At 43.4% G+C, this 19,074-nt stretch overlaps 1 protein-coding gene across 1 annotated transcript in view; it reads left to right on the top strand.

The window, feature by feature from the left end:
* Positions 1–18,716, top strand: part of LOC138604540 (alpha-2-macroglobulin-like) — a 55,835-nt gene extending 37,119 nt beyond the window's left edge. Inside the window, exons 23-36 of the mRNA XM_069676471.1 lie at positions 291–374; positions 492–668; positions 1,681–1,762; positions 2,739–2,895; positions 3,217–3,294; positions 3,490–3,655; positions 6,685–6,899; positions 6,999–7,214; positions 10,195–10,313; positions 12,207–12,297; positions 12,807–12,875; positions 13,051–13,156; positions 17,637–17,676; positions 18,428–18,716. Coding sequence (XP_069532572.1) covers positions 291–374; positions 492–668; positions 1,681–1,762; positions 2,739–2,895; positions 3,217–3,294; positions 3,490–3,655; positions 6,685–6,899; positions 6,999–7,214; positions 10,195–10,313; positions 12,207–12,297; positions 12,807–12,875; positions 13,051–13,156; positions 17,637–17,676; positions 18,428–18,431 — 1,604 coding nt within the window. The 3' untranslated portion in view covers positions 18,432–18,716. The remainder of the gene's footprint in view (positions 1–290; positions 375–491; positions 669–1,680; positions 1,763–2,738; positions 2,896–3,216; positions 3,295–3,489; positions 3,656–6,684; positions 6,900–6,998; positions 7,215–10,194; positions 10,314–12,206; positions 12,298–12,806; positions 12,876–13,050; positions 13,157–17,636; positions 17,677–18,427) is intronic.
* The last annotated feature ends 358 nt before the right edge of the window (positions 18,717–19,074 follow it).

The raw sequence follows: 19,074 nt of genomic DNA on the forward strand, positions 1-19,074 counted from the left end.
GGATTTTCTGAAAGTTACATATAGAACCTTTAACATTGTTTTGTGTAATCAAAACACTAACTTAACTGAAAAAACATTTGAAACAAGTTGTTATTTTTTGGGGGCTGTTTATATGTTAAGTTAACCGGACTGGCGTAAGAAGGTTTTGAACACTCAGCAAGATCACAAATTTGTGTATTTCCCAAAACCAGGAAGTGTTCCTCTTGAAGTTCTCTTTTGTGTGTGTGTGTGTGTGTGTGTGTGTGTGTGTGTGTCATTAATGTGTTATCTTTCCTGCTTTGTGTTTCCAGGGAAGCCTGTGAAGAAGAAAATTTCTCTTATTTTGCCTGAGAAGTTTGTGGAGGGTTCAGCCAGAGCTTCTGTCATTGTACTGGGTAAGTGACACTACTTTAACAATGATAGCATCGCAGTAACATCTGATGAACGAGCCAGTGCAGTCTCAACCTTGTAAGAATAAAACACTTGGCAGTTTTGTGCTGTTTCTCCTGCAGGTGACCTAATGGGCGGGGCCTTGAAGAACCTGGATAATCTCCTGCGCATGCCGTATGGCTGCGGGGAGCAGAACATGCTGAATTTTGTTCCCAATATCTTCATCCTCGACTACCTGAAAAGCACGAATCAGCTGACCAATGAGATTCTGACCAAAACAACACACTTCCTTAAGAGTGGTGAGTTGTTCTGTCCCCTGTGGGAACAAAAATGAATGTTGAAAATACATTTTTTATCGGTCATGTATGAACAGGTTTTAAACATCCATCAGTTCCATAAAGTTTTTGCAGTTGTCCTTTGCAGAAAAATATACATTTTTAGATGTCAGGTGCCTCCAGTAGTCAGCCGTGAACCAGTTCAGAGTTTTAAAAAAAAGAATATTCCTTTTTGCTTTGTAAAATAAATACTTGCCATATTTCCAGATGGACGGATTGTTACAATAACTTTCTGTTTGTACGCGTGGGTCAGAGTTTGCTTACCGGTGCGCACATTTTTCCATCAAGTTTGTTTAAATGGATCACAACTTTTGCATAATTTCAGGCCCTGTTTTGTGCGTACAATGGTTATTTGTGCTGCATAATAGTCTTGTTTAGTCTAAATCTGGTGTATTTACGCTACACATCTTGTGGATTTCAATCAGGTGTTTAAGTAATAACCTCATATATTTTCATTTAAATTCCCAGATTTCCCCCCCAGGGATCAACAAAGGATTATCTTATCTTACATAAATGTCACACAATGGCGACTGAGCCTATGGCCCACTGATGAAAGCCTTTGCATTTGCAGTATTACAGACTGGGTGTCTGTGGCGACTTTCACAGAAAAAATCACAAGCGGCGCCCAGTTAGTGACGCGTTTTCCTTCATCCAGCAGTGGTTGGTCTGCCAGAGAGGGTAGGCGGAGCTAAGCGGCTGCTTTTCTGGTAGTAGTAAACAGTAATCTACTATAACTGAACAAACAAAGAAAAGATGGATGACTACAGATACAACTTCAAAAATAAATGAAAATCCAAAGAAAAAGAAACAAATTTGACGCTCAGATGAAGCAAACAGTCTGAAAAGGAAAGCGAGGAAAATCTAGAGTTACAACTGGAGCCGACCGTGGATGTATATTGTTGTTTGGATTTTCTGACTGTCTGCATATTCACTTTATTTTCTAAATGTAATGATTTTGTTAATGTGTGTGTTTCAGGGTATCAGGGGGAACTCAACTACAAGCACACAGACGGTTCCTATAGTGCCTTTGGGAAAAGGGATGCATCTGGAAACACCTGGTCAGTACACTTTGCCCAGTGGCATAACGTGTGGAAGCTGCTGAATATACAAACATTAGACAGTGACGTGGTGTTACAGCCACAACATGTAGAACCTGGTTACAATTTTTATTAAATTTCTTAAATGCCAGATTAATTGTCATTTCTTTGAGCAATAGAGCATCTATCAAAATTATAACATTCAACAAAACATGAAAGAAAAACTGGTGAGGAGTGCAGACTCTACTCGGTGAGAGGAGAAAGGAATATAAAATTATAATGTCCAACCGTCAGTAAAGCAGCGTGTGGTCCCTGAAGGTAACTCTTGACTGAACCACCATCTGACCTTCTTACGTGCCCACGGTAGCTTAAAGTTACCATGGTAACCAACATAAACAAATATCATTCAAAGAAACAGTACACAGAAGGCTATCATTACAGTTGGTCCCACAAAATATTATCCTTTAACTTTGTGTTTGTGTTTTCCCTCAGTGCTACAGAGATTTAATGTCCTTGTAAAAGACAGCGAGTATTTTGGTTTAGTCTTACTGATTTAATTACCCCAATTTCAGAAGGCTGCAGGCTGTTTGCAGTGAAAAAGCTGCCCAGCATCAAACCGTAGACAGACAAAGCAGCCAAGTGTCAGATATTTCCTTCTACAGAAATTATTCGGATGTTAATGTTGGGTTTCCTGCTGACCACATGTGGACAAAAAATACATTAATGTAGCATTAATGATTTTAAAAGGATCACAAAAATATATAAAGTGTCAAGAAGGGTTCACTTCATCATAATTTAAGTGACACCCCATGCAAATTGGAATATAATATGTCTATAATTCTCTCTGAGCCATTACATCGGAATTATGAGAATGAGTTCTGTCATGGATGTTTTGTAAAAAATTCCCTTTTGTGTGTGTGTGTGTGTGTGTGTGTGTGTGTGTGTGTGTGTGTGCGTGTGTTTGTCTCTGTGTGTTTGTGTGTGTGTGACCTTCTAGGCTGACCTCCTTTGTGATGAAGTCCTTTGGCCGGGCGAAACCTTACATCTTTGTGGATGACAGGCACATTACAGAAGCTAGGAGGTGGCTGTTGAGACTCCAGCGACCTGACGGCTGCATCCGATCTGTGGGGAAACTCTTTCACAACGCCATGAAGGTAAATACATCTGCGTGAATGTGAAGCTCAATATGACGTGGTTGGCTGCACTAGGTACTAGGCTGCAAGGAAACAAATTCTTCTTATACAGACAAATTGCTTGGTCGCAGGTGTGTATTGATTGTACAAGTTTTAGGTTTATGTGACAACATAAAGTCAAAAAACAAAAAACTACAACAAAAAAATCTACGGTCAACTCAAAGTAAAGTTACAGCCGTACTGAAATATTCATATATTTTTTACAACTTAGCGAAAGCAGTTTGGGTGTCCCATATGTGCATTATGTCATTACTGAGTGTATCAATATATATTTTCCATCAGGGAGGAGTGAGTGACGACGTGTCTCTAACAGCCTACATCACTGCTGCCCTGCTGGAGCTGAACACCAATAAGGTGAGTGTCCCGTCTCTGCTGCTCATCAGACCACCTTGTTCACCTCGGACTCTGATCACCTGTTTTGAGTCCCCCTTCATTTGAAGCATTTTTAAAACTAATTAAAGTTCATTGTCATGTCCTTGGATTAACAAACGTGGGTAGATTTCTGCGTATTTTCCAGCACTCTGTCTCATTCGTGTGTCCTCCTGTGATGTTCAGGACTCTGTGGTGCAGAACTGTCTGAAATGTCTGAAGACAGCGGTCGATGGTAAGATGGACAACCTGTACACCACGGCCCTGATGTCCTACGCCTTCACCCTGGCTGGAGACGAGAAGATGAGGACCAAACTCATAACACAGCTTCATCAGAAGTCCATATTAGAAGGTTAGACAGTGAAACCTCAGCAACATCTGCACATCCTGAACGTTTTTACCTCTGTCATTGAGCAACATGAACAGTAAAGGAAGGAAAGTAAAATCCATCCATCCATTATCTTCCGCTTATCCGGGGCCGGGTCGCGGGGGCAGCCTACTCAGTAAGGTGACCCAAGCGTCCCTCTCCCCAGCAGCATTTTCCAGTTCCTCCTGGGGGATTCCGAGGCGTTCCCAGGCCAGACGGGATATATAATCCCTCCAGCTGCTCTGGGTCTGCCCCCGGGGTCTCCTCCCAGTTGGACGTGCCCGGAAAACCTCCAAAGGGAGGCGCCCAGCAGGCAGCCTAACCAGATGCCCGAACCATCTCAACTGGCTCCTTTCGACACGAAGGAGAAGCGGCTCTACTCCCCCCAATGCCTGCTGGAGGTCCCAGCTTGATGAAGCCAACAGGAAAACATCATCTGCAAAAAGCAGAGATGAAATCCTGAGGTCCCCAAACTGGAAACCCTCCTCCCCCAGGCTGCGCCTTGAGATCCTGTCCATGAAAATCCCAAACAGCATCGGTGACAAGGGACAGCCCTGGCGAAGGCCAACACGCACTGGGAACGTATTTGACTTTGTGCCGAGGATGCGGACACAGCTCTCACTTTGGTTATACAGCGACCGGATGGCTCGTATCAACGTCCCCGGTACCCCATACTCCCGCAGTACCCCCCACAGGACCACCCGGGGGACACGATCATAAGCCTTCTCCAAGCCAACAAACCACAAGACTGAAAAAGACTGGATGAGCAAACTCACATGCCCCCCTAAGCAGCCCTGCCAGAGTAAAGAGCTGGTCCACTGTTCCACGGCCAGGTCGGAATCCGCATTGTTCCTCCTGTATCCGAGGTTCGACAATCGGCCAGAGCCTCCTTTCAAGCACCCTGGAATAAACTTTACCCGAGAGGCTGAGTAACGTTATACCCCGATAGTTGGGACACACCCTCCGGCCCCCTTTTTAAAAATGGGAACCATCACCCCGGTCTGCCATTCCACAGGTACTGTCCCAGACCTCCATGCAACATTGAAGAGGCGTGCCAGCCATGACAGCCCAACAGTGTCCAGAGCCTTTAGCATCTCTGGGCGAATCTCATCTACACCTGGCGCCTTGCCACTGAGGAGCTTCTTGACTACCTCAGCGACCTCTGCCACGGATATAGATAAGGCTTCCCCTGGAACTTCAGACACTGCCTCCTCATCAGAGGACGTTTTGGCTGGGTTCAGGATTTCCTCAAAGTGTCCTTCCTCGACAATATCCTCAGTCCGGGTCAGCAGTTCTCCACCCCTGCTAAAAACAGCTTGAGCCAATGCCTGCTTCCCCTTCCTGAGTCGTCTTAACGGTTTGGCAGGACTTCTTTGAGGCCAACCGAAAGTCCTTCTCCATAGCCTCTCCGAACTCCTCCCACACCCAGGTTTTTGCTTCCCCAACCACAGAAGCTCTGCAGCTCTTCTGGCCACTCGGTACCCATCTGCTGCCTCTGGAGAGCCCTGGGCTAACCAAGTCTGAAAGGCCTCTTTCTTCAGCCTGACGGCTTCCCTCACCGCCGGTGTCCACCAACGGGTTCTCCACCCAACCCAGTGACTCCAAGAAGGCCGCATACTCTGAACTGCTGTTCGGTGCATAGGCACAAACATCAGTCAGAGCCTTCCTCTCCGCAACCGCGACCCTCTCGTTCACCAGGAAAAACTCCAACACAGCGGCGCTCAGCTGGGGGCTTGTGAGTATCCCCACACTTGCCCGACGCCTCTGACCTTGGGCATCTCCGGAAAAGGCGAGAGTCCAGCCCCTCTCCAGGATATTGGTTCCAGAGCCAGAGCTGTGCATGAGGTGAGCCCAACTATCTCTAGTTGGTAACGTTCCACCTCCCGCACATGCTCTGGCTCCTTCCCCACCAGAGAGGTGACATTCCACGTGCCAACAACCAATCTATGCTGCCAGGGATCAGCACGCCAAGGCCCCCTCCTTTGCCTACTGCCCGGTTTGCAATGCACCCCACCCCTATGCCTATCCTTGCAGGTGGTGGGCCCACAAGGCGGCGGCTCCACGTTGCTCGTTTGGGCTGAGCCCGGCCAGGCCACCACACGCTCGCCAACGAGCTTCCCCCCCAGGCCGGCTCCAGGAGGTAGTCCTGATCTCCCTGGTCCGTGCCAGGTAGCTTTTCCACATAGTTGCCTCTTCATAGGGGTTTTTGAACCGCTCTTAGTCTGGTCCCTCCCCTGGGACCAATTTGCCTTGGGAGACCCTACCAGGGGCTAGTGCTCCCAGGTTCACAGGGACAAGCCCCTCCACCACGTTAAGGTGGCGATTCATGGAGGGGGGAAAGTAAAATATCTGACAAAAATAGGCACATTCCACTGCCAAAATGTTCAGCTTTTAAATATATGAAATATTTGAAATTATATGTGTAGAAGTTGTAATAGAAGAGAAAGGGAAAGCGTCAGTCGAGTGAATTGAAATGTAAGTTTAAGATGTTGAAGCTCAAACTATGAATTCAGTTGAAATGTCAGTTGAAGTTCAGGATATGAACTGTGAGGAAACAGGGAGAAAGCACACGATAAAGAGAAATGGACCTAGCACTGCTCCAAAATTACAGTACTATGATAAAAGTTACACAAAATAACACCTCAAATATAAAATATGTGTATAATATAAGTGTATATAAAATATAAAGAGACAGTGCTTAATAGAAAAACAAGTACGATAAGTTATGTAAGAAAGTGTCAGTTGAAGACGTGCATGATATTAAAGGATAAATAATGTTGGAATCTCCTCTTTATTGTGTGTGCTCTTTTTATTGTGGTATTTGTGATTTTTGTTTAATGTTTTCTCTGGACTTCCTTACATATAGTGTCACAGATGAGATGGCAATTTCCCTGATGAAGGAAATCATTAACAATGCAAGACTGAACCTGTACAGTCCTAAATCGACATGTACTCATTAACTGAACTGATGTGCTTACAGTATCTAATGAATGCCTCGCTGTTCTCTCTGGCAGGAGCCTCACGTCACTGGGAAAGAAACAGTGTCCCAATACCTCAAAGGTTCTCCTGGAGACGTCCGGCCTCTCTGGATGTGGAGATGACCTCCTACGTGCTGCTGGCTTTGATCTGCGGTCCCAGCCTGCCAGGCTTCGACATTGGTTACTCTGCAGGCATTGTTCGCTGGCTCACCCAGCAGCAGAACCAGTATGGTGGCTTCTCCTCCACACAGGTACACACACACCACACACTACACACACAGGTTCTTTTAATGAAGCCCTTTACACAACTGACAGTTTTTAATGACACATTTAACCTCTCCACTCTTCAGGACACTGTGGTGGCCCTCCAGGCTCTGGCTAAGTACAGCGCTGCCACCTACAGCAAGGAGGGCAAAACTACAGTGACTGTGAAGTCACCTGGAAGCCGGAAGAAAAAGTTCACTGTGGCTCAGAGCAACAGGCTATTGTACCAGGAGGAGAAGCTGAGCGAGGTGCCCGGAGAGTACACAGTGGAGGCTAAGGGAAAGAGCTGCGTGCTGGTACAGGTAAGAACAGAGGCAGAAACAGCCTGACATGTGAAGCAGGAACATGAGATTGAACTGAACAGGGGAGGAAGATGAAGGCAAGTCAGGGGTTGAAGGCAACAGAAAGTTTACAGGGCCACTATGTTTTAAAACAAAAACAAAAAAATCAAACCAGTATGCAAAAGCTTTATCACACCAGTTTTAACACATAAATATATACTGAGAAGATGTTTGAAGTGATAGTTATGATTTTTTTTGAAGTGGTGATAATAAAAGGAAGAAGTTATTTGAAATTAGATAAATACAACTAACCTGGGCGACAGGTGTAACCACATGTGCCTTTTATGGGAAATAGCATTCAGTTTAGCAGATTCCTAGCAAAGTGAAGCAAGCAAAAAAAAGTATGTTTGGGACCATTTTGTATGAACAACAACAAGGTTACTTGTAAGATCAAGGATCAGAGAAGGTTTATGGTCATTCCAAACCATGTTTGTAGCCTACATGAAAATGAACTAAATTAGGTACTCAGGTCCCGGTTTAAAAGAAAACAACACAAATAAAATCCAACAATACTATCATAAAAAAAAAAACTATAGACTCTGAGTACAAACAAAGAAACTAAACAGTAAAAAAAACTTTACTTCAAATATGTATAAATATGGAGTAAGGATATGAGTGAGGAGAGAACACTTAGCCAAGTGACCTCAAGGAAGAAGCTGTTTTAAGCCTGATGGTTTTGGCCTTGATAAAGTTGTTTGGAAGGTGGGGTCTGGATGGTGGGAAGGCTGCTGCCGGTGATCTTCTGCGCTGACTTCACCACCCGTTGCAGTACCTCTTGTCTGCGGCAGAACAGCTGCTGTACCACATAGTGATGCAGGACATGGGGACACTCTGCACCACACACCTGTAGAAGGATGTGAGGACTGGGGTGCCCAGGCCAGCTCGCTTAAGTCTTCCTTAGGAAGTAGAGGCGTTGATGAGCCTTCGTTATAATGATGGCTGTGTTGTTGCTCCAGGTGAGGTTGTTTGCGCACTTACAGGTGTTGGTAGCTGGAGACCACCTCAACAGCTGCTCCTCTGATGTAGAGGGGAGGGAGGTAGTTGTTGCCCTTTCTGAAATCCACAATCACCTCCTTGATTTTTCACACATTAATGCAGAGGTTGTTTGCTCTGTACCAAGCATCCAGATGTTCCACCTCCTGCCTGTACTCTGACTCATCATTGTGGGAAATTAATCCCACCACTGCTGTGTCATCTGCAAACTTGACAATATGACTGCTCGGATACTCTGCTTTGCAGTCATACGTCAGCAGGGTGTACTGTAGGGGGCTCAGTACGTACCCCTGGGGAAGCCAGTGTTGAGGATGATGGAGGAGGATGGGATGCTGTGGTTTCTCACAGTTTGTGGCCTGTTGGTAAACAATTCCATAACCCAGTTGCATAAGGGTGGGCTGATGCCAAGAAGTGGACGTTTTCTTAACAGAGTTTTGGGGATTATAGAATTAAAGGCAGACCTACAGTCCAAGAAGAGCAGGCGTAGGAGCCCTTGCTTTTCAGCTGGGTGAGGGCCAGGTAAACCACAGATGAGATGGAATCAGCAGTGGAGTGGTTCTTCCTGTACACATACGGCTGAGGGTCCACACTGTCATTAATGCTGTTCTTTATGTGGGCCATGACCATTCAAAGCACGTCATGACTATCGGGGCGAGTGCTACTGGGCGATAGTGCTTCAGGCATGACACTGTTGAGGTCTTTGGAACGGGGATGATGGTGGCAGTTTTGAGGCATGATGGTACAATAGCCTGGGACAGAGAGATGTCCATCAGTTCCTCTGATGTGCACAGTCCTTTAGCACCTGGCCTGAGATGTTGTCTGGGCCTGCAGACACACTAAGGGACACTTCACCCAGTAGATGGGTGAGCCTGGTGCATAGAGAGGAATTTGTAACCTCAAAGTGAGCATAAAAGGTGTTAAGGGCATCAGGAAGAGACAGGTCCCTGGGGCCTTCTGCATCTCTTTTGGTCTCGATGCCCTTCCACATGCTCCAGGGGTCGTTGGTGGACAAGTGCCCCTGGATTTTCAGAGCAAAACAAGTTCTGCCCTTTTAATAGCAGTAGTCAAGTTTCTCCAACTACTTTCAGTGCAGATGCATCACCAGACCTGAAATCAGTGTCCCAGGCTTTAAGGAGAGAACGGATCTCCGCATTCAGCCAGAGTTTCTGCTTGGGGTGGATTGTGATTGTTCTATTGGGGGTTACATCTTCAACACAGTTAGCTCTGTATATAAAGGGATAGCTCTGTGTGTCTCCCATCTGTTTGTCTACACACGGTCAAGCATATTGCTTCCTCGGGTTGCAATTGTGACATGCTGGTGAAACCTTGGTAGAATGTCCGTCATGTTGACGTGGATAAAATCACCTGCAATCACATAGAATGCCTCCAGGTGCTTGCTCTGGATTGAGCTGATTGGCACCTCAGTAGTATCAACATCGGGGGGATGTAAACAGCTATAATAAACACAGCTGTGAACTGGCAGATAATGTGGCCAGCATTTAATAGTTTGATGTTCCACTGCCTCAGGGCAGGAGCTGCTAATCAGGGAGCAGTTTGTGCACCAACCTGCATTGATATGCAGAGGCCACCTCGCGTTTGTTATAAAGTCTGTGTAACATATATTCATTCATTAACATTGAACATCCTTTTTAGTTTTAGCTCTTGTTTAAAAACTGTTCTCACTGAAATTAAATCTCTTAAGTCACTTTTTTAATGCTAGTTCAATGTTCCAGTGTTAAGTATCTTCACACTTCACATCTCAAAATGTTTGTCAATATATTAAAACTCAGATTTTGATATTTGAAATCTGTATCATAATCAATCTGGATGTAATCCTGACTGCTTCAAGGTGTGAAATGTTTTTGGCTTCAGTGAAACAACTTCTGAACCTGGAAATCCCAGTATATTTTTGGTAGTTTGCATTGAAATTGACCTCCACTCTCCACAGATCGCGATGAATTACAACATCCCTCCTCCCCCCGACTTCTCCACCTTCAGCATCTCCACCAACACCACAGCCCAGTGCAACACCAGTCGTCCTCAATTCACCCTCTCCGTGCAAGTCAGGTACTTAGTGTTTGTGTGATGAAAAGTGATTGATATTACTTATACAGTCGAGGTCAAAATTATTAGCCCCCTAGTGCTGTTAAACAGATCACTGATCAATGATTTTTTAATACAGCTTTTCCAAACATCCTAGTTTTATTTTGGATGCTTACATTAACTTACTTTGCACACAGAAACAAAATGATTTCACAAAAACCAAAAACTACCAGGGTCAAAATTATTAGCGCCTTTAGAACTGACCTTTTTATTGAGCCAAAGCACAAACCACTGTTGTATCAATCAATCAAGTTAAAACTGAGGGTTGTCCTACACTTTACACACAGTATAAAAACATCATTAAGGGTTTGAGCTGTCACTTGAGAAAGCATCATACCAAAAGCAAAAGAACTCAGTTTAGACTTGAGAAAAAGAATTGTTGAAGGATATACAAAGTTATCACAGCATTTCCAAGTGTCAAGAAGTGGAGTGAGAAGTATCATCAAGAAATTCAAAGAGAGCCACACAGTACAGAACAAGTCTGTCAGAGGCAGGAAGTGAAAGATTTCACAGACTCTGGAAAGAGTCTAAAGACCCTAGAACAAGAGCCCTGCACAGAAATGGACTGCGAGGATGCTGGCCAAGAAAAACTCCACTTCTACAGAAGAGACACCTTCAAGCCAGACTGAAGTATGCTAAGAACAATCTGGAGAAAGATTACGCATACTGGAGGCGTGTTCTTTGGTCAGATGAGACCAAACTAGAGCTCTTTGGCCGTAGAGACGTTGCTTATGTTTGGAGAAAGAAGGGACAGGCGTATAACCCAAAGAGGGCCGTCCCCACAGTTAAACACAGTGGTGGGAGTATCATGCTGTGGGGATGCTTCAGTGCGTCTGGAACTGGGAATCTTGTCAAGGTTGAAGGAATCATGAAGAAAGAAGGATATGTGAAGATTTTGAAAGAAAACCTCAAGCAGTCAACAGCAAAACTGGGTCTGGGTCGTCGCTTTGTCTTCCAACATGACAACGACCCAAAGCATACGTCGCTCCTGGTGAAGAACTACCTCAAGAAAACCAAGTGAAAGTTATTGGGTGGCCTGCACAAAGCCCTGACTTGAATCCCATTGGAAATCTGTGGGGTGAACTGAAGACCAGGGTCCATGCCAGAAGACCATCAAATCTGGAGGAGCTTGAAAGATTTGCCAAAGAAGAATGGGCCAGGATTCCTCAGTAGAGGAGAGATGTGTCAGAGACTTGTTACAAACTACAACAAATGACTGCATGCTGTTATCCAGGAAAAAAGGATACACAATTGACTATTAGCATCAGGGGGGCTAATAATTTTGACCTCATCTGTACGTATACTACCATCGTATTTATTTTTTTGTTAACATTTTTTTGGACTTCAGGGGTCATTTTCACTGGATAGGGAAATGTACCGTAGCCAAGCAGCAAACATTGGTATCATGTAACTCCAAGAACCATAAGTTGCTTCGACTGAAAAGAGTTTAGCTGTTTCAATTTGAGAGGAAAGAAACAGAAACCTGCCCGGTTTATAAAATGTTTTTTCCTTTAAGATAACCTTCACATCATCCAGTATAAAAAAAGATGTCACAAACCATAGACTGTATATAAGAAGTGGCCACCATGATAGCAAAAGACATTCTTTTAACAAATTGCACTAATGCAGATGAACAGCCAAGTGTCTGTAACTACAACCGAACACTGAACAAGACATTTTTTAAGCTGCCTCGGTAGCAATTTGTCTATCACACAGTAGCTACAAATGTTTCACAAAACTTTTGAGTGACCAAATTAGATGAAGTAAAGCTACATGTGAGTGTCGCTGTTCTGTGGTGTTTGACTGTGCATGCATGTGCGTGTGTGTGTGTGTGTGTGTGTGTGTGTGTGTGTGCAGTTATAATGGCAACAGGGACGAAACAAACATGGTCATCATCAACATCAAACTGCTGTCTGGATACGTTCTGATTAAGAACTCTCTCAACCTGGTCAGTTCCTCCTGAGTTGCACACATTTAAACCACTCTTCACTGCAAGGCCAATTCTTTCACATGGTCTTAATTAAAGATGTTCCGATACCATTTTTTTCACCTCATGCATTCCATTACCTAGACTTGTGTATTGGCCGATATCACTCCAATACTAGTGCGATACAAAAATATACATAATATGCATAACATAATAACATTAAAATCTTCCCCTAGCATGATTATAATTGTAATTTTCATTGAATAATTAACCCGAAAACCTGAAGATTTTTAGGGGGCTAGTTGTACCTTGGACCTGTACCTATGTAGCCCCGGTCACTTAGGAAGTCCTCTCAGTTGACCTGTATATGTATATAAAGGAGACAGCATGTTGAGATATTATGCACATGCATTGATTGATTAGTGGAGGGCCCTTTTACGGGAAGGACTCTAGTCTTACTACTATGCATTTCATTCCTCACAATGTACTTTAATGTTGGAGAGTACTGATGACAGTCTGTGCTTTGGCAGCTGAAGAAATCCAGCTCAGTGAAGCGTGTGGACGAGAAGGACGGTTACATCAACATCTACTTAGACCAGGTAGGAAGCGATGAAGAGTCACTGTGTATATGTATGTGTGGGTTTGGGTGATGATGGAAATAGAGTTCCTTATACACATATTCGCATATCAGCAACAATGGTAAATCCTGGCAGAAAAATCCTCCACATGTGAGTAAACTGAATTCCTTTAGCAGCCTGTTCTTTCATGTTGCAGCTGAAGCAGAACAAGTCAGAGGTCTACACTGTGAACCAAGAGAGGGATCAGCCTGTCGGGAAACTGAAACCAGCTGTGGTCAAAATCTACGATTATTACCAGACAAGTAAGAGACTCACTGTCACAGTCTTAATTGTACTAAATTGTGTATTACTTGTCTTATTGAAGTGTTCATTCACAAGGTACTTAAAAGGATAACTTCTGGATTTTTCAACCTAGACCCTATTTTTCCATGTGTTTGTGTGTAAGTGACTAGTGGAGACAACAATTATTGAAATCGACCCAGTATTCAGGGAGGGAGCACCGGCCGGCAGCCGCGAAATGAAATACAATGTAACGGGGCACCGGCCAATATACAGCCACTTAAAGCGTTTGTTTTTGCTACTGACAGGCTGCAGATTTTAACTGCATATATATTGAACAGTGGATCAGGTAATAAACAGGTGGGACCCAAAGTGAGTTCACATTATAATGTATACAAATCCACAGATTCAGTTGGAAAAATAACAAACAAAAAAAAGCAACTGTGCGCACATAAAACCATAAAGACCCAGGTTTTTTTTTTTAAGTCTTTGTAAGAGTCAGTTCTCACTCCAACCCCTCTGGGGGACCATTATGAAGAAAAATCTAAGTCTCTATCTCAAGAGCTGTATGTGTGCGTACAGTTCAATCCTACCGCCCTTGACGCAGGAGTTAAGTTCACAGCCTTCTTGCTGCAGGCCTCAGGTTCTGTATCTCGTGGGCTGGGCTCGCCATCCAGTACTGGAAGAGGGTTTCTCTGGAATCTCAAGTCTTCCCTGATGGCTCTCAAATCTCCTCTAAAATCCCGGACTGCCTCAAGATGACTCCAACTCAAAAAACCTGACCTAAGAATAAGGTCAAGATAAAATTACCTTTATGCCAATTCTATGAGCATTCCTGATCATAGAGTAAAGCTTAGGAAATCAACTAAATGCTAAAGTTCACACGTTTGTTGTACAACATAGAAAGTTCACTGTGATTTCACAATCACAGTTACATTTATAATCTACCAAAATAATTACTTTAGAAAGCAAATACTTTTAGTAAACACTCAATTACAGATAAGGTGAGTAATAGAACAAATACAATATTATAAATGTAGGCACTGGTGCACCTTTAAACTGTGCTTCATCTCTTGTAAACCACAAAATTACCAGTGCTAAAAGTGGAATTCACTTAGCAAACTACTATCACAGCCAACAGCTAAGCTGCAGCAATTAAACATAAATAGTGCATAAAGTGCATCAGTAAAAGAAATAAAGAACAGTTTCTTTGAACATGTCTGCTCAGCAGTGTTACTTTTTAAGTCCATTGCAGAACCAGCATTCAAGACGCTAATGTCTTTAGCATAAGTCTATGGAGTTTAACATAGCGAACGTTAGCTTTGCGGCTAGCGGACATTTTGGAAGCTAATTAGCATATGGACAGCCTCTTTACTACACACAATATGGCAGAACATGTCCGCTCATCAGTAGTACCTCTTAAATCCAATTCAGATCCAGCTTTCAAGACGCTAATGTCTTTAGCATAATTCTATGGAGTTTAACATAGCGAACGTTAGCTTCGCGGCTAGCGGACATTTTGAAAGCTAATTAGCTACATGCTAGTAGTTGTCTCGACTCACCAGTGCGGTGAATAAGGCTTCAGTGCACGGACTGCAATGGAATGGCGTTCTCTCAGTTTTTTATCCACACTGTGCGATTTTATATCAATAACAAAAGATGAATTAACACATGAATATAACATTCATTTAAAATTAGTTTCTCTATTGTTTAGCTAAGTTTCTTACCAGTTCGATAGCAATGCTTTGCACTCTGCCCTTTCACCTTCACTGACATGACCAGTCAGTGAACAGACGGGAGGTGGGCTAAAGCCTTTGATTGGCTAAAGTGAAAGTAAACTTGAATTTATTGGCTAGGAGCCAAGCTCATCAACAAAACATTTCCTTTCTCTCCATTAACTCTCAAACATGTATAATATTGAGTTAGAGCTTATTTATTTCAAGAGGAAATATATGATTTCCTAAATGTTAATACAGAGATGTATTATTTATTTATTTTTTATTGCTGATTTAACTAGTCTGGGCTACATTAGGCTCTCTGTTGTTGTCTGTAACCAAGTCTCACTCACGGAGAAGTCTCACGTGAGACTGTAGTTGTTGCAGGAAGAAGGAGAGAGGAGTGAGAGAAGACGAAGAGGGAGAGAGGATCTTCAGCCATGACTGAATATTTTAGATAGCACTGAGCAATGCTTTCTGTACTCCAACACATCAAACGGCACTTCTCCCTCTTCGTCTTCATCGAGCTCCTTCTGGATGTCTGAGCTCCATTCCCTATCTCTAAGGCTGAGCCCAGCCGCCCTTCGGTGAAAACTAATTTTGACTGCATGTATCCAGGACCTCATTCTTTCACTTACTACCCAAAGCTCATGACCATAGGTGAGGGTTGGGCCGTAGATAGCCAGGAAATCACCACGACGGTCTGGTGCAACGCCCGCATTACTGCTTAAGCTACAACAACCTGTCTGTCAATCTCGCGATCTATGATACCCTCACTCATGAAGTACCTAAGATACTTGAAGTCCTTCATTTGAGGCAGCGACTCACTCAACTGGTGGACACTGCTGGTGTCCACCAGTGGGGTTCAAAGGTCGCTGCCATGTCAGGCACAAGCAGACTTCTGGCCACAACTCCTTGCAGCTGCTTCCACAATGGAGACTTTGAAAAATGTCCATTCGGATTCCATGTTGCCTACCTCCCCTAGTATCCAGTGAAGACCTTGCATACAGGGGCCTCTGCCAGATGTTCCCAGTTCACCCTAACTACCCATTTAGGTTTACTATGTCAGCCTGGCAGCCTCCCCGGCCATCTGATCCAACTCACCACCAGGTGATGATCAGTTAACTCTCTTCACCCGAGTGTCCAAAACATATGGCCGCAGATCTCATGATACCACAACAAAGTCGATCAGTGATCTGACCTAGGGTGTTGTGGTACCAGTTACACTCATTAGTCATCCTGTGCTCTAACATGGTGTTAGTTAATCCATGACTGGCACAGAAGTCCAATAACAAGTCACCACTCGGGTTCAGGTCGGGCAGGACTCCTAATCACCCCCCTCCAGGTGCCTCGTCATTGCCAAGGTGGGCAATTGAGTCCCCAGGCAGAATCTTTTCTAGGATTCCACCCAAATGCAAAATAAATAGGCTGCATACTCTTAACTGCCATTTGGTGCATAACTAAAAACAATAGTTAGAGCCTTCCTCTCCGCAACCTGCAGTCAGGGAGAGGCAACCCTCTCTTTCCCGGAAAGAACATTAACACCACTCCAAAAAAAAAGAGTCCAGACTTTCTCCATGAGTTTGGTTCCAGAACCAGTGCTGTGCATGGACGTGAGCCCAGAAAACTGGTAATGCTTCACCTCCCACACCAACTCTGGTTTGTTCCCTGCCAGAGAGTTGGACTTCCACGTTCCTAGGGCCGGTCTGTGCTGCCGGGATCAGCATTCCTAGGTCCGGTCATTGCCTGCCACCCAGCTTACATAGCATCTGACGCTCTTGTCTATCCCTGCAGGTGTTGAGCCCACAGGGCGGCAGCTCAATGTTGTATTTTGGGGCTGAGCCTGGATTGGCCCCATGGGAAAAAGTCACGGCCACCAGACACTCGCTGGCAAGCTCCACCCTCAGGTCTCTCTTTCCAGGAGAGGTCACTCTTTTCAGATACGACCACTTTATTGGGGTTTGTTGAATCACTCTAAGTCTGGACCCTCCCCTCGGACCAATTTGCAGAGGGAGACCCTATCTGGGGCTAGTGCCCCCACCAACACAGCTAGGGTTCAGCGGTGACAGGCAAACCCCTCTACCACGTAAAGGTTGCAATTCTTGGAGAAGGACAGACACCATGTTTGAGAAAAATGTATTTGACATGTATTTTAATTTTATAGTTTGACCCATGTCCAAACCGTGAACATGGAGGGATGGGCTTTATGACCTACACTGCAGCTAGTCAGCAGGGGGCGATCAAGATGTTTTGGCTTCATGTCATCCATCTTTTATGCAGGGGGTCTTATCTGGGGTCTCTCTTCGTATGTGTCTGTTGTATTGACGTTCATCAGCAGTATATAAAGTTGCATAAGTAAATTAGTTTTTACATAAGGTGAGCGGTGCGTGGAGGAGGCTTGTTGTTATTTATGTAGCGTATTGAAGCAATTGAACAGATAGTGGTTTAATATGAAATTTGCGACAATTACAGGCTTACAAAAGGGCGCCTTAAGTAGGTCTATATTAGAAAAGATTGCACCTCAGTAAATGCACAAATGCACCAGAGGTCTTTGTCTGTCTGTGTGTGTCTGCAGAGGGTTTCTGCAGTCTGTAGTGGGCAGGGAGGGGAGATTGACCACAAGTTTACTGATCAAAGATCGTGTTGTTCTCTCAGATGAATAAAAATGTATGTTAGTAATGTTTGTCAGGTTATGCTTCCATTGTATTCAAGTAAATAAAAAAGGCTTGTGATAGTGATACACTGTTGGATGTGTCTATTGTGTATCTGATGTGGTTTTTGTTTTCAGGTGATGAGGCGGCAACCGACTACACTTCTCCCTGTGCAGAGTAAGTAACATTTTAAATAACATAGTTTCTTTACCGTATTTGATACAAACATAGTAATCACATCGTAACCACATCACAGGATTTCATTGCACTATTATACTGCATGTTAAAAGGGTTGCAGCAGTACGGTAAACCATGTTATGAATATCCATTGAATTTTACTTTATGGTTTTTATTAAAATGTTTGAATTCTACAGTATTAGGACGTATTTTGTGAAATAACAATAAAGCGTTTTCAGTTTTCATTCCTTTAAGGGTCATTTTAACATGATAATAATAATCAAGTTATACTTTGACATCTTAAAACCTCTGTATTCTGTCAGGGTTATTGTTATGTGAAACTCTCATACTGTTGGGAATGTGTAAAGCAGTGATTATGACAAAGTCAGCAAAACTTTTGGTTATTAAATTGTGTAAAAAGAAAAGAAAGAAAGAAAAATGGTTTATTTATCACCCTGCTTGTGTAGTCCAAATTATTCACTTAAAAGTACCACAGAAGGCGCTACTGCACTTTAACTTTACTCCAGTCTACTCATGAACAGGGTAATTTTGTCAAGGCAGCGCTGTCAAAATATTAGTTTCCCAAACATAATCAAAAATGGGATGAAGTCATATTAAAGTTTGAATCTATGGATGCATCTCATAGAATTTAATACAGAATACCTTTGCAGAAACGTTTCAATGTCAGTATTTAAATATTAATATATGTTGGTGGTTAAAAGGTGATTAACTAAATGTGTTTCATCTCCAGGTGATGAGCTGTAAAACCCTCTGTGGAAATCCTGCAGAAAAAGCTTGATGGGACTTCTTTCTGTTGGAAGAATAATTGTTTCACTGAAAGAAAACTTTTTTTTCCTTTGAGCTGTGTTTTATTGGGACTGGAACCCTCTTTTTGGGTAATTTTAGGACTTTTTTTCCTTGTTTTATTTTCTGCTTTCGTTTTTGCTGTCCATCTTCTTCCATTTGTGTGAGTAATAAACCAAAAATCAGTTTGCATTCATTACTTACGGCTTCCTCTTTTCTTAACACTGGAACTGGCTCCCACCGAGCTCAAGAAAAGCAGCAGATACTCTGTAACAGTTCAGTCTTTAATAGATTCAACAAAATCCATGTTATTCATACGTGAAAGTAACGCATGAGACATACAGGGTACCAATAAAACAGTATGGTCCGAGTATTGATTGTGAGTGTAATTTTCCACAGAGTAGATCCTGTTTCATGCACACTAAGTCTCATGGGCGAGTGTGTGCGTGTGAAGATGTGTGTTTTCTGCTGTACCAGTAAAAAAAAAAGGTAGATTGATACATCACTACCATACAATTTGAGACAGACAATAAAATCTCAATCATAAGATATTTTTTTTATTCGGGGATCCTCTTTACAGCATATTTCGTTTCC

The sequence above is a fragment of the Semicossyphus pulcher genome, unplaced genomic scaffold (genome assembly GCF_022749685.1).
Source record: "Semicossyphus pulcher isolate SPU_LCO1_2020_fin unplaced genomic scaffold, fSemPul1.0.p SCAF_26, whole genome shotgun sequence".
Lineage (NCBI taxonomy): Eukaryota > Metazoa > Chordata > Actinopteri > Labriformes > Labridae > Semicossyphus > Semicossyphus pulcher.